At 38.0% G+C, this 15,608-nt stretch overlaps 1 protein-coding gene across 6 annotated transcripts in view; it reads left to right on the top strand.

Moving 5' to 3' along the window:
• LOC125617738 (zinc finger protein 271) overlaps positions 1–13,599 on the top strand; it is a 21,085-nt gene extending 7,486 nt beyond the window's left edge. The window contains exons 1-3 of one of the 6 annotated variants that reach the window (XM_048806336.1): positions 3,744–3,837; positions 4,435–4,659; positions 10,357–13,599. In XM_048806336.1, coding sequence (XP_048662293.1) covers positions 4,611–4,659; positions 10,357–12,101 — 1,794 coding nt within the window. In that variant the 5' untranslated portion in view covers positions 3,744–3,837; positions 4,435–4,610 and the 3' untranslated portion in view covers positions 12,102–13,599. Of the gene's footprint in view, positions 1–3,743; positions 4,115–4,434; positions 4,660–10,356 lie in introns of those variants that run through there. The other 5 variants (XM_048806335.1, XM_048806334.1, XM_048806333.1 and 2 more) reach the window with 5 other exon arrangements.
• The last annotated feature ends 2,009 nt before the right edge of the window (positions 13,600–15,608 follow it).

The following is a 15,608-nucleotide window of genomic DNA, read 5'->3' as shown; positions in this document are numbered from 1 at the left end:
AAAAACAAAACAAAACATGGAGTCAATCAAACCAAGCTGACACATCTGGTCCTCCAAGAGAAATCTGGATTGGAGGGAGAAGAGCCATTCTCAACTGGCGAAATAGTGAAGTTCCCTTGTCCTTATTTTGTGTAAAAAAAATAAATAATCTGATGTTAACTCATCAAATTATTTTTGATGAGTGCTTGGCTCACAGGAAAACTGATTCTGTTTTATGGAATGAAGTGTTACCTGATTTTAAAAAAATAAAAATGAAGCCAATTAGGATTGTTAAAAATATATATATATATTTTTTATTAATATATATATTAATATATATATTATATATATATATAATTAATATATATATATATAATATATATATTACAAGAAAACTACAGGCCAATATTCCTCAAATCAGTGTATGTAAGGGCTGGGCATGTAGCTCAGTGGTAGCGCACTTGCCTAGCATGCACAGGCACAGGCTGAATTTTATCCCCAGTACGGAAGGAAGGAAGGGAGGGAGGGAGGAAGGAAGGAAGGAAGGAGGGAAGGAAGGAAGGAAGGAAGGAAGGAAGGAAATTAGGGATTCATCTTGATCTATGCAGCCCCTTTGAGTTCTAATTGCCGTGACTTCCCCTGAGTAACCCTGGTCTGTTTTCCCTGAATAGTTTCCCAGCATACTATAATTTTTACAACCACTAAAGGAATATGTGGAGCTTTATGACTGGTCCCTGGTGCCATCAGTGCCAGAGATGTGCCTGATATCTTTGTTATTGGTTTAAGATAAACCAGGTACATTTTGATTTTAAACAAAGTCACTTTGACCATAGTCCCCTCCCTCCAAACCAAATGACAGGTAGCCACCTGTCTTGCAGCCACCCAAGACATGCTTCTGTCAGTAGATACCCCAGTAAACTGCACTCTATGATCCTGGATATGTCTGCCTCTTTCTTTAGTTTCATAGAGCCAGTTCTCATACACTGGGAACAGTTCTTTCTGCAAAGGTGAATTGCCATACTAACAAGCTAAAAATGAAAAACATATTGTCTTCTTAAAAGATATTTAAAAATCCACCAAACAGTCGTGATATAAATTCTCAATAAACTAGAAATAGAAAATAACTTCCTCAATATGATAAATGATATCTACCAAAAAGTTACATCTAAGATATTCATTCTCTCCAAATTGATCTCTAAATGCAATTCAATCTCAATCAAAATTCCAGGAGATTTTTTTTTTTTTTTTTAGAAATTGGCAAGCTGATTTGGAAATTTATATAGAAATGCATTGGAGTTAGAACAGATAAAACAAAAACATTATAAGTCTCACACTACCTGATTTGAGCCTCATTATAAAGCTACTGTAATGAAAAGTGTATTATCATGGGACTAGGGGCATAACACATTGGTAGAGTACTTGCCTAAGACCCTGAGTTTGATCCCCCAGCACCAGAGAGGAGGAAAGGGGAAAAAAAAAGAAGAAGAGAATTTTTCCACAAAGGTTCAGTGGAAATTCAGAGGAGAAAGAAAAGTGCAGAACAATTGAATATCCACATACAATAAAAGAAACTTTGCCCCAAATCTCAGAGTATGTTTACCATAAAATTAATTCTGGGCTGGCATGGTGACATATGCCTGTAATCCCAGTGACTCAGAAGGCTAAGGCAGGAGGATTTCAAGTTCAAAGTCAGTGTCAGCAATTTATCAAGGCCCTAAGCAGCTTACCAAGACCCTGTCCCAAAACAAAAAATAAAAGAGGGTTGGGGATGTAGCTCAGTGGTAAAGCACCCCTGGGTTCAATCTCCAGTACAAAAAAAATCATAGGCCCAAACGTAAAACCTAAAACTCCAAATAATTTCTGAAAGACAAAATATAAGAAAATCTTATGACTTAGGTTAATTTGTAAAGATTTCTTACACACAACAACAAAAACATCATCCATAAAAGAACTAAATTATAAATCATATTCTTAAACAAAATTTAAAACTTTTGGCTTCAAACAACAATTAAGAGAAAGAAAAACAAATTCATGATATATTTGTATAGCATGCGGACAAAATATTTATACAGACACTTCACCAAAGGAAGATACACAGGTGGCATATAAGCAAATGAAACAATGCTACCTATCATTAGTTGTTAGGGGAATGCAAATTAAAACCATGGTGAGATACACAGAGAGTTGGTAAGGATGTGGAGAAACTGGAACTCTCATCCGCAGCTGGTAGGAAAAGCAAAACTACACAGCCATTCTGTAAAAACAGTGTGGCAATTTCTTGAAATGTTAAACATACACATGGGGGAAGGGGGAAGCAGATGTCCATATAAACTGTTTTTCTTAAAGGACTCGTAATTTTTTATACCTTTATTTTATTTATTGATTTTTATGTGGTGCTGAGGATTGAACCCAGGGCCTCACACGTGCTAGGCGGGCGCTCTACCGCTGAGCTACAACCCCAGCCCCTCCATATAAACTTGTACATGAATGTTCATGGCAGCTTTATTTGTGATGGGAAAAAAAAATAGAAAACCCAAACGCCCATCAACTGGTGGGCTAATGGATAAACAAACTGTGATATATATATATATATATAATTTTATTGTGTTTATATATATAAAAACACAATAAAATTTTATTCAGCAACAATGAATTATTGATACAGCAGTATAGATAAGGTCAGTATAATAAAGCTCAGCGAAAGAAGTCTACCCCTCCCCCAAAAGTACATTCTAAATGATTTCATTTAAATAAATTTCTAAGTTTACAAAACTTGGAATCTAAAAAATCTATAGTAACAGAAGACTGATCATTACTGGTAGGAGATGGGAATGATAGCCTGCTGGCGGTAGGAAACTTCTGTAGTTGACAGATGTGTTCACTGTTTTGATTGTGATGATGGTTTCACAGCCCTACACATATCAGAAATCATCTTTCTTTCTCTCTCTCCCTCCCTCCCTCTTTTTCTTTCTCCTCCTCTTCCACCTAGCCCTCCTCCCCTCTCCTCCCCTCTTTCTCTTTCTTACCTGGGGATTGAACTCAGGGGCACTCAACCATTGAGCCACATTCCCAGCCCTTTTTTGGTATTTTATTTAGAGACAGAGCGTCACTGAGTTTCTTAGCGCCTCGTTAAATTGCTGAGGCTGGCTATGAACTCGTGATATTCCTGCTTCAGCCTCCCCAGCCGCTGGGATTACAGGTGTGTGTTAGGACGCCTGGTTCCTGCCATTCCTTAACCTCATTTTTTTCCCCCAGTTTTCCAGCCACTAAAGGATTTATTGCTGAGCTTCATCTATTTCTAAGGCAGCGGTTATCAAAGTGTGGTTTCAGGACCAGCAGGATCACTTGAAAACACGGACTTCCATCCCAAACCCGAGTCACAATCTCTGGAGGTGGGGTCCAGAGATCAGTATTTTAAGGAGGCCTCCACGTGATTCTGCTTGCCCCTATTCTGAGGCTGGGGGGTGGTGGGGGAGAGCACGGTAAGAAAGTTGAATGAACGCTCTCCTGTGAATCTGATTACGTGAGAGAGGATGGGTTAAAAAGCGTGTGCGAGCTAACGAAGAATTCATTATTCGGTCAGAAAACCTAGCCAGCCCCTGAGAGCTTTCCCGAAAGACAACGGATTCCGACATTCACCTTAAGAATCTACAGACGGGACAGCAAGGGATCTGTCTCTGGCAGAGTACCTAGCTAAGGATCTGCTGGTAGCAGCTCACCGGATGTTCATGGGTTAATTCCAGGGAATCCGACCGCCAACCCTCGGTGCCGCCCTACGCACGCGCGGCCACGCGCCTTAGAGCTGAGCAATCCTCCCAGATTCCTAGAGTGGACAGGGCGATGCCTGGCTCGCTGCGGGTGAGTCTGGATAGGCAGCCGGGGAGATGTTCGAGGTAAGCAAGAAGTCGGCCCACCCCAGGCCAAGGTGTCCCAGGTGATCTTGTCTGACAAGCGGTTTCCTGAGTCCGTGGAGAGTCAGAGCCGCCAGGGTCGCTCCTGGGCACGGGGAGCTGTCGGTATGGGCGTCGCGTTCAAATGAATGAACGCCAGAAAATTCGGGGAGCTGGTGGAATCACGTGCGTGGAGGAATCCTCGCGAACCAGCCGACCGACCCAGCAAAGGGCTGCCTGAATTTGTGAGTGTTAGAAGGCAAAGAAAGGAAAGCGATCACGTTGGTGATCAGTAGTGACCATTTTGTAAAGGCAGCAAGTAACATATTCTTAACCACTGAGACAAATGCCAAAATTCTCTCCCCAGAGTTCTTTCCAGTTACCCCAATTTCGGTAGAATAACCCCCGATTTTGTTTTACTAGCTCTCGACTTGGAATGGGGAATGTATGTCCGAGAGGGCTAATGCTAGATTCCTGGATAATGGGAAGGAAAATAAATGAATTCTAATAGAAAAGCATTTGGAAATTAAAATTTCGGTTTCTCCTTCCCTTCCTTTATATCTAGAGGCTGTGTCTGGTGGACTAGTCTCAGAAATTACATCTCTAGTTTGCACAGTGATTCCCTTCTGAGCCCAGTGGTGCCAAGTTGCCTCCAGGTCTCAGACCCTTTTGTGGACAAGAAAATCTTACAGAAGAAATGATAATTCTCCAGTTGCTCCCTGAGGTGTCCATATTCAGTCCATGGAGATCCAGTTCAATTGTGATTTTCAACAACATCACCTTCTTTCAGGTGAGGAGCAACATAGTTTATCTTAGTGTTTTGAGGGGATAGAATATTGCCCCATGCTGGTTTCTTCAAATAATATTGGTATTCTTCACTACCTATGTCTACACTGTGTCAGGCAATACTATATCTTTTAGTGCTTCAAGCAAAGTCTTGCATCTTTATCAAATTCTCATGCAGTTCCCTTTTTTTTTTTTTTTTTAAAGGACCCAAGTCATCTATTTTTGCCTTTATGGTCTATCACCTTAGTACCAATCTGTCAATGTTTGGAATGTCCTCCTTATGATCTTTTCACATCATCTCTCTCATCTCCTATAGGGTCAAATTTGAACATTTGGAGTCTGCTGACATGGATCCAAATACTAGCTTTGTCACTGCCTCCAGTAATTTTACAGTTCTGTTTCCCCACTTTATAAGTGTATAATAGTTCATGTCTTGGGGGGTTTCTTGAGAATTGTGTCTATGTATTACTCCAAAATAAAGGACCCCAAAACTTAATGACCTAAAACATCAGACTTAATTTTAAGTTTTTAAAAATATTTTTAAAATATTGATGGCCCTTTATTTTATTTATTTATTTATATATGGTGCTGAGAATCGAACCCAGTGCCTCACACATGCTAGGCAAGTGCTATCACTGAGCCACAACTCTAGCCCCAACATCACATTTTTAAACCATATTATTTCTTATAGTTTGTAGGTGGCTAACTTGAGCTGGGTTCAGCTGGGCAGGTTTTTTTTTTTTTTTCCTAATACTATCTGGGGTCATTCAGGAAGTCATCTAGTGTCTCTGATAGGGCTGGATCTAAGATGGTATCAATCACATGTGTAACTGTTGCTGTTTGTTATGGCTTGGATCATACATCATCAGAAGGCTAGCCTAGACTTTTTCACAGTACTCAAATTTCCAAACTCAAGGGAAAGCTCTCTGATACAGAAGCACTTTTCATACATATGTTTGTGTTACATTTGTTAATGTCTCATTGGCCAATGCCCAGTTCCAGAGTAGTTGTGGAAAGGAAGTATACAAAGGTATGGAGATATGATTCATTGGGTTCTGTTACTACTATATGAAATACCATACACCCTAAATGCGATCCTATGTGTAAAGGTTGGAACAGACCTAGTTCGTAGTAAATCCTTTATAAATAGTGGCCACTTTTATTAGTAGTAAGATCATTTTGATCCTGACTTTGTTCAGAAGTGCTACAGGGTTCCATTTCTACATCATGTTACTTCTTTTTCATTTTGATTCTCCCATTGCTGTTGTTTGCTTGTGAAATTTACCTTGCATTGCCATTGCTTTCATTCTAGATCTGGCCTCTTTTTAGTCTCTGAGCATCTTTATTATATTTTATTTTATTTAGTTTATTTCCTGAATTTAGAATTTGTCCTTCCCTAAAAATCTATTACAAGGCACCTCATCCTTTCTGAGAATCAGCGTAGAATTGGGCCTCTTCCTTGAAATTTTATGTAAACATATTTATCCCATATGTTTATGTTTCTTAGAATGTGTAAAAAATAACACTTTTTTATTATAGAGTTATACAATTATACTAGAGTCCTTTTGTGAAGTATAGAAAAACACAGAACAAAATTTAAACATAACCTACAACTCCACCATCTAAAAGTAGTCATAGTTAACATCAATATATCCTTTATATCATTTAGCTAACTAATTCAACAAATATTTTCCATTGATAAATGTGTATTAATTAATAAAATCATAGCTTATTATTTCTTGTCATGTAATTTTATTAGTTATTGAGATTTTATTTTGTGCCAGGCACTGTTCTAAGTGATAGGGATATAGCAGTGAATTGCTATATAGAAAAAGTCCATACCCTTATGAATCTTACATTCCAGTGGGGAAAAACAGAAAATAAATAAATGTACATTATGTTATCACATAATTATAGCAGTTACAGAGAAATTAAGCCAGGAGTATTAGGATTTTAGCAGGAAACATGGCTTATTCAGTTGAGTAATTAAGTTTTGTGAGAATGATGGCTAAGATTACAAAAATTATGGGGATGAGAACAGCCTTGAGCATACAACAGTGGAAAGCCATTATTACATTTAGGAAGGGGAGAGATTGATTACTGTATCCTGGAGGATAGAACCACTTGATATGAACTTTGCCTTTGCTTAAAGAAATACAAGTATAGTTGGCTCTCCTTACCCTGGATTCCACATCCACAGATTCAACCAACTGTGGATCAAAAATATTTTGGGGAGGGCTGGGATTGTGGCTCAATGATAGATTGCTTGCCTGGCATGTGTGGGGCACTGGGTTTGATCCTCAGCACTGCATAAAAATAAATAAATAATAAAGACATGTTGTCCATCTACAACTACCAAAAACAAATTAAAAAATTGAGGGGAGGGCTAGGATTGTGGCTTAGTAATAAAGGGCTTGCCTAGAATGTGTGTAGCAGTGGGTTTGAAACTCAGCACCACAAATAAAGAATCAAAATAAAGTCCATTGACAACTAAAAAAATATATATTAAAAATATTTTGGAAACAAACCATAAAAAATAATACAAATTAATGACTACATAGTACTTACATTGTATTAGGTATTATAAGTAATCTAGAGTTGAATTAAAACATGGGAGAATGTATGTAGGTTATATGTGAATACTATGCCATTTTATATAATGGATTTTAGCATCTGAAGCTTTTGAAATCCAAGAGGGATCCTGGAAGCAATTCCCTGCAGATACTGAGAGAATGACTAGCTCAGCAAGAAAAAATCAAGGATTTAGGGTGGACAGCTTACCTTTTGGCTTGGTATTTAGCACTAACAGTCTCACATCCCAATAGTCCCTCAGTTTGGGCAAACTAGAACAATTGGTCTCTCAACTATTCTCTTCCACCATGCGACCAGCGCACTGGTTTCATTAAAGAGGTTCTTGGCATAAAAGTTAACTAGTGAGATTGAAATAAAACACACAGACTCAGTTACCTTTTTCTATGACCAGGTCCGAGACGGCTCCCGCTCTGGTTCCCACCTTGAACCACCCGGTAGGGCAGCAAGGATTACTCAGGGCTAGCAGGAGAGAGAGAGAGGGAGCACGCCAGGGAGTAGCCTTTTATTGAGGAACAAGAAATCCAGGGGAGAATTCCATCCAATGAAGGTTGAGGGGGGCCGCACTCCAAGGTCAGGGTCAGTGATTGGCCCCCAGGGTCAGTGGGCAGTCACACCCCGACACGGACAGGCTCTCGCACCAGGAGAGGGCCGGGAAAGCTCCGACACAGTTTAGCCAGAACGCCTCAGACCCAAACTGGGAGTTGCCCAGTCACGTGTGAGGATGGCTCCCCACAATTCTCCTACTCTTGTACAAATTTAATTGCAAGCCAGAGCATAGAACCACAGGTTTTGCAGTTTATCAGTATTAATCCCCAGAGCCACAAAGCAAATATGAAGTAGATCTGGAAGGGGCTGGGGCTGTGGTTCAGTGGCAGAGCACTTACACACCTTCTTCATCTGTTGTTTGAATAGCATAAGGAACCCAAAATGGCCAAGAGGCAGTCTTACCTTCAAATTTAACAAAAATCATTACTTTGCTTCATAGTAGAAGCACTTCTCCTTTGAGTACTGGAAAACTCACCAAATCCAAGATTATGGAGATATGAAACAAAATAATACAAATAGATTATTAGGTATATGAGAGGAACCATTCTCTCTCCTTCTCTTTGGTTCCTATACCTCTTTATGTATTTTGGTCATGGAGAAAAAACTTAGTTGTCTTTAGTTTAGGAAATATATTGTGTCCTATAAGACATCACCCCAGATTTAGCCTTTAGCCATTATCTCAATCCACATACTTCTGGATGATGGGGCGTATAGATAGATTCATTTATTACACATATCTGAACTCACTGGTATACTTCTTTCCCTGATAAGATGAGTTATTTGGAGGCAATACTGTAAAGAATACCATAGTATTAAAAATATCATTCTCTTAAGTCAATACAAATTTGTATCTGAACTATGTATTTCGTTCTTTGAAAACAAATTGTTGCTGTCTATATGATATAAGTAGTCCAAAGTAAGGGATCTATCCTCTAAAGGCTAATTGGTTCTTCTCTAGGGAGTGGTACTTTTGGGCTGGGGGTATAGTATTCACTTTGAATATTGGCTGTTTGGGCACATAGCAGTGGTAACAGGAATATCAGCCTTGGAGAGGGGAAGTCCATATTGTTGAAGCCATATACAGCTTCCATTGCTGCTGCCATGACCACTCTGTACCTAAGTCCATTGTATAAGCATTGGAAGAAGGCTGATTGACATTCATATTATGGATCATTATGCCTAATTGTTCTAGGGGCTTCTTTCTCTACAGTAGATGCCTTTTACTGAGGATTCACAAGGAATACAAATATTTTCACATTCTTTGCTCATTCTAGGAAGTCCATCCTCATATTTTGCTTCTATAATCCTCATTTCTGCTATTCCAATCTAATTCTTTTAAAGTAACTATATATTCTGATAACCCATTAGTAACTACCTAAAAATCATTGTAGGCATATTTCTTAGACTGTGCTGCCTTTCATGAAAAGTGGACAGATAACCACGTGTATACCTGAAATTCTGTCAACTGGAAAGATTTGCCTTTATCAATGTATTTGATGCCATCACTAAGTAAGGGTATAAGTAAAAGCTTTGGGCTGGTGCCCACATGCTGCCAAACCCATCTGAAAACTGACTGTTTAATTTCCGCTTGTCTGTTAACTAGTAACAGGGAACTCCTATAAGGCCGTTGAGAGAGAAGTAACAAAACCATATGAAAAAGTAATATGGAATCCAAATCACTTGCCCTTGGAATTTACTGCTAGTTAATTTTACAATGGAATGCTGGGTTTTGCATCATTTTTTATAATCGGTAACAAGTACACAATGGCCATTTGTAATATATAGCCACCTGGAACTCTGTGATCAAGCATTAAGCCTAACAGTGCCCAATAAATAATAAGCCAGGATTTGCTTCACATAAAAAACTCTTGTCAGAAGAGGGAATGGCTCTAAGCAACTTCATGAGACCCACTCTGTCTTAAAAAAAAAAAAAAAAAAAAAAAAAAATGGAAAGGTTTTGATTTCCTTTTCTTTCTTTCTTTCCTTTTTTTTTTTTAAATTAATACCTTATTTTTTGGCCCAAATAGCCGCACAATGCTGGGTAGAGCCCAGTCAACTTCTTTTCATTTTTCTGCACTCTTTCACACTGCTTACCTTAAATATGTGAATAAAATAAATTGCTTGTGTATTAGCTCTAATTTAGTCATACTTTCCTAATCAAAGTAAATAGGTTTCAGTGTTCCCAGATGTCCTTTAACAATCATACAGAGCACATCTGGTAAGTCACTTCTATAAGTGATTAATATGATCCATTACTATTGTTTCTTCCCAGTTTTCCTCTCAGAGGGTATTTTCAGGCTGGGTGCCATGGCATATGCCTATAATTCCAGCAGCTTGTGAGGCTGAGGCAAAAAGACTGTGAGTTCAAAGCCAGCCTCAGCAAAAGTGAGGCACTAAGCAACTCACTGAGACCCTATTTCTAAATAAAAAATACAAAATAGAGCTGGGGATGTGGCTCAGTGGTCAGGTGCAATCCCTGGTGCCAAAAAAAAAAAGAAGAGGGTAATTTCAGCATTCCCATATTGTTATATTTGTAATCTGTTTCACCTGAACTTTCTTACAGCATGGAGAACACTTTCCATTTGGATTTTGTTTATTGTTCCAGATATTGAGACTAAGATCAAAATTGGACAACCAGCTTCAGAGGAAGAAATTACAGCAAAAATTGAAATGTTGACTGAAGGGTTTGGTAACCCCAAAGAGGATGATCTCCAGAACTCTGAAGGCAGAGAATTCTGTGAATTTGGAGATAAATTGAATAAAAAGTATCAGACCCTTTTTAAAAGAAGACAATATAACTGTGAGGAATGTGGACAAAGCTTTGCTTGGAGTACAGGCCTTATTCAGCACCAGAGAACCCACTGGAAAAAACCCTATGAATGTGATAATTGTGGAAAGGTCTTTCGAATGAGCTCAGCTCTGGTTATGCATCAGAGAATTCATACTGGAGAGAAACCCTATCCTTGTAATTGGTGTATTAAAAGTTTCAGTCGGAGTTCAGACCTTATTAAACATCAAAGAGTCCACACTGGTGAAAAACCTTATAAATGTGATGAATGTGGGAAAGCCTTTAGTCAGAGTTCAGATCTTATTATACATCAGAGAATCCATACAGGAGAGAAACCTTATCAATGCAGTCATTGTAATAAAAGTTTTAGCCAGCGCTCAGACCTAGTTAAACATCAGAGAATTCACACTGGAGAGAAGCCTTATACGTGTAACCAGTGTAACAAACAATTTAGTCAAAGTTCTGATGTTATAAAACATCAAAGAATCCACACTGGGGAGAAACCATATAAGTGTGATGTATGTGGGAAACCCTTCAGTCAGAGCTCAGACCTTATTCTGCATCAGAGAATCCACACTGGGGAGAAGCCATATCCATGTAATCAATGTAGCAAAAGTTTCAGTCAGAATTCAGACCTTATTAAACATCGAAGGATCCACACTGGAGAGAAGCCCTATAAATGTAATGAGTGTGGAAAGGCTTTTAATCAAAGCTCAGTTCTTATTCTGCATCAAAGAATTCACACCGGAGAAAAACCCTATTCATGTAATCAGTGCAGCAAAACTTTCAGTAGGCTTTCAGATCTTATTAATCATCAACGAATTCACACTGGAGAGAAGCCTTATCCATGTAATCAGTGCAATAAAATGTTTAGTCGAAGATCAGATCTCGTTAAACATCATAGAATTCATACAGGTGAGAAACCCTATGAATGTGACGACTGTGGGAAAACCTTTAGTCAGAGCTCCAACCTTATTCTACATCAGAGAATCCACACTGGAGAGAAACCTTATCCATGTAGTGATTGCACTAAAAGTTTTAGTCGCCGTTCAGATCTCGTAAAGCATCACAGAATACACACTGGAGAGAAACCATATGCTTGTAATTTGTGCAATAAAAGTTTTAGTCAAAGTTCAGACCTCACTAAACATCTGAGAGTGCACTCTGGTGAAAAGCCCTATCGTTGTGATAGTTGTGAGAAAACCTTCAGTCAGAGGTCTGACCTTATTCTTCATCAGCGAATTCACACTGGAGAAAAACCATATCCATGCACACAGTGCAGCCGAAGTTTCTGTCAGAACTCGGACCTCATCAGACACCAAAGAGTCCACACTGGGGAAAGACCTTATAAATGTAATGAGTGTGGGAAGGCTTTCAGTCAGTGCTCAGCTCTCATCCTGCATCAGAGAATCCACACTGGGGAGAAACCATATCCATGTGACCAATGTAGCAGAAGCTTTAGTCATCGCCCTGAACTCATTAATCATCAAAAAATCCACACAGGTGAAAAAATCATATAAATGTGATGCGTGTGGGAAAACCTTCACTATGGGAACAGATCTCATTGATCACCAGAAGATCCACACTGAGGACAAAATGTACCAGTGTGTTCAGTGCAGCATAAGTTTTAGCCAATTCTCTGATCTTATTAATCATGAGAAACTCCATTCTGGGCAAGACAGTTTAAATGTGATGAATGAGGGGAAACCCTTCCTGTATACACCAACTTTATTCAGTTCCAGAGACACTATACCAGAACAAAAATCTTATGAATGCTATTGATGGCCATGAAAAAGGTCTTAATCAATATTTAGCTCTTATGCTCAATTTAAAAACAAAACCCACTGGAGAGAAAACTAAGTCAGTTTTTATAATGACAATTTAATTTGAAGCCCATACATTACTAAAATTAAGAAAAAAATCTGAGGAAGAGTTCTGAGATTTGTGGGAAACCCTTCAGAGTGAATAATTTTTTTTTTTACCAATTGTCTGTTAGCAACAATAGAAAGAAAATTCTATCTTTGCTATAATGTAAGAAAAGCTGTCTTTTATTCAGAGCTCAGACCTTATTCTGCATCAGAGAATCCACACTGGGGAGAGTTGTATCATTGTAAGAAATATATAATAACATTAATGCAGAAGTTATCAAATATTTTAAAATTCAATGTGTAGAGGTGTTTAATCAAAACTCAAAAGGAAATGTATTAGTTTTAGAATCTCAAATCTTTAGTGAGTCTATATTATCAATGGTATATAGAAATTATTTTAGAGAATGTGGAGAAAACAAATCCCTTTCATATCTAAGTTGGCATTTATATAGATGTCTGACAACTAGAGAGTCCTACCTTATGCTCACGCTAGGTATCTATGCATTCATCGTGTGTGAACACACTATGCTATTGTGGTATTAAGCTTACTAACTAGATATCCCAAGTGCCCCCTTTTCTCAAAAGTTATTTTGTTTTGGTTTGGTTTGGTTTTCCTAGTAAGCATGAGCTTGTGCGAGTTCCTGTACTATACACAACAAATGCTGATTTATTTCACTGTCAGTAATGCAGCCCATAAACTTTAAAATGTGAAATCACTTTCTCACTGCCATTTAATTACAGCTTTGAAATGTGGAACAGGATTTTTAAAAGCAAATTTATTTGTCAAAATATGAAGATTTTTCTATTACTGCTTGTCATCTATTGAACAAAAATGGTGGCTGTGATATTGTTATTTATAATAAGAATTATATACAGTATTTCCTCTGTATCCACAGGGTATACCCAGTGGAAGCCTGAAACTTTGGACAGCACTGAACTCTATAATGCAATGCCTTTTCCTTCTTAACTAAGCACTTTTCCTGCACTTTGGCTGTAACTTTTACAATTCGAGATGCAACACCAAAGCTAGAATGCGTTTTTTCTATTCACAATTTCACAGGTAGAAGATTCATTCTTACCGTAGATCTTAGCAACCTCTGCATACAATTTTTTTTCTTTCCATAAATAAAAATTTCACCTTTTTACTAAAGGAAGTGTCTTGGCTTCTCTTTGGTATATCCAAATTGCCAGCATTACCACTATTATGCATTGGGGCCATTATTTAGTAAAACAAAAGTTACTTGAACACAGTATGATATAAGTCAGTCTGTCTGATGACCAAAACAGCTACTAAGTGACTAATCTGGACAATGATTTAGTCAACCACGCCTACATTAATGAAGCCTTTATAAAAGCCCAAAAAGGACAGGATTCAGAGAGCTTCCAGGTTGACACACTCAGAAGGTACTTGGAAGGTAGCCCACAGGGCATAGAAGCTCTGTGTCACTTCTCACAGAATCTTGCCCTATGCATCTCTTCCGGCTAGCTGATCCTGAGTTGCATTATTTTATAATAACCAGTAATCTAGTAAGTAAACTGTTTTCCTGAGTTCAATGAACCATTTTAGCAAAAAATCAAACCCATAGAGAGGGTTATAGGAACCTCTGATTTATAGTCAGTTAGTCAGAAGCACCAGTGAAAATATGAACATGTAATATGTGCCTAAAGTTGCTGACAGTCTTATGAGACTGTCTTTAGCCTGAGAAGTCTGAGAGAACTCCAGATAGATAGTGTCAGAATTGAATTATGTGATATCCCATTGCTGGAGTTCAAAAACCCCACATATCTCTCGCAACAGACATGTGTAAGTATAGAGAAGACAGCAAATTTTTCCTGTACAGAAGCTAAAGTAATGACCTACGTGATTAATTTGTATGGTATAGTCTGTCTAAAAATAAAAAGACCTTTACTCTTGTTTTTCAAGTGGTAGCATTCATCAGACTTTTAAAAAAAACTATGTATTGATAAAGGGAAACATACATGCAGAATTTTCAACTGAAAAATATAGTTTTTAAAAAGACAAGTATAAAAAATTATCCTTGTCTTTTTGGTGTTAGCCATTTGATAAATTCTACTATCACTTTCTTTGATTATCTCCCATAATTATCTAATTAAATATTTTAATTTAATAGATGTTGTTAAATTATGTAGTCAAGACTTTGGGGGGTTATACTCTATGCAAAGAATATATGATCTCTTCTAATAAAGCATGTATTGCTAGTGATTGAAAAAACACATGGCTCAATGTAATCATAAGATGTTTATAAGAATTCAGAGTAGGGGGCTGAGGTTGTGGCTCAGCACTAGAGTGCTCACCTAGCATGTGCAAGGCTCTGGGTTTGATCCTCAGCACCACATAAAAATAAATAAATAAAATAAAGGTATTGTGTCCAACTACAACTAAAAAAAAAAAAAGGAGGAAGAGTAGGAAGGATTCCATTCTGATCAAAAAGAAAAGGGAGCTTTGTGGAGCTCCTAAATTTGTCATCCTTTAAGGTGATCACCTGATCCAGACACTTTAATTTTTCATGCCTATAATTTGTGAATAAGTGTTGAATAAGAAATTACCAGATCTATTATCAGATCTATTAGAGTCAGAGACATCAATATTAACTCATGTATATATTGTATACACACATAACACACACACAGAGAAAAGCAACTACAGGACATATGTCTATATATGAGTTAGTACACACACTACCCGGCTCTGTTCTCCAAGGGGACCTAGAAGAAATGATACTCCAGTAACTGAGCCTACCCAGATCTTGGTTTCTAAGTATTATTCTCCAGAAAAGGAATCAGGGCTCCTTTGAGAAATGGATGATTCTAGGGCTAGGACACAGAAAGTGTGAGATGAACTTGAATCATCCTGTAGTACAGAAAATAAACAAGAAATCTAATGACAAGAGGATAAAGGCATGTCAGAAGAGCACAAAGCCTTGGACTGGAGTTGTATCTCAGTGGTAAAGCACTTGCCTAGCATGTGTGAGGCATTGGTTCTGATCCTCGGCACTACATAAAGATAAAAAAATAAAGATTGTGTCCATCTAAAACTAAAATACACACACACACACGTGTGTGTGTGTGTGTGTGTGTGTATGTTTTTTTGTTTTGTTTTGTTTTGTTTTTTTAAGGAGCACAAAGCCAACCTGAAGG

The sequence above is a fragment of the Marmota marmota genome, unplaced genomic scaffold, assembly GCF_001458135.2.
Source record: "Marmota marmota marmota unplaced genomic scaffold, marMar, whole genome shotgun sequence".
NCBI lineage: Eukaryota > Metazoa > Chordata > Mammalia > Rodentia > Sciuridae > Marmota > Marmota marmota.
This window is presented reverse-complemented; position numbering and strand designations above follow the sequence as displayed.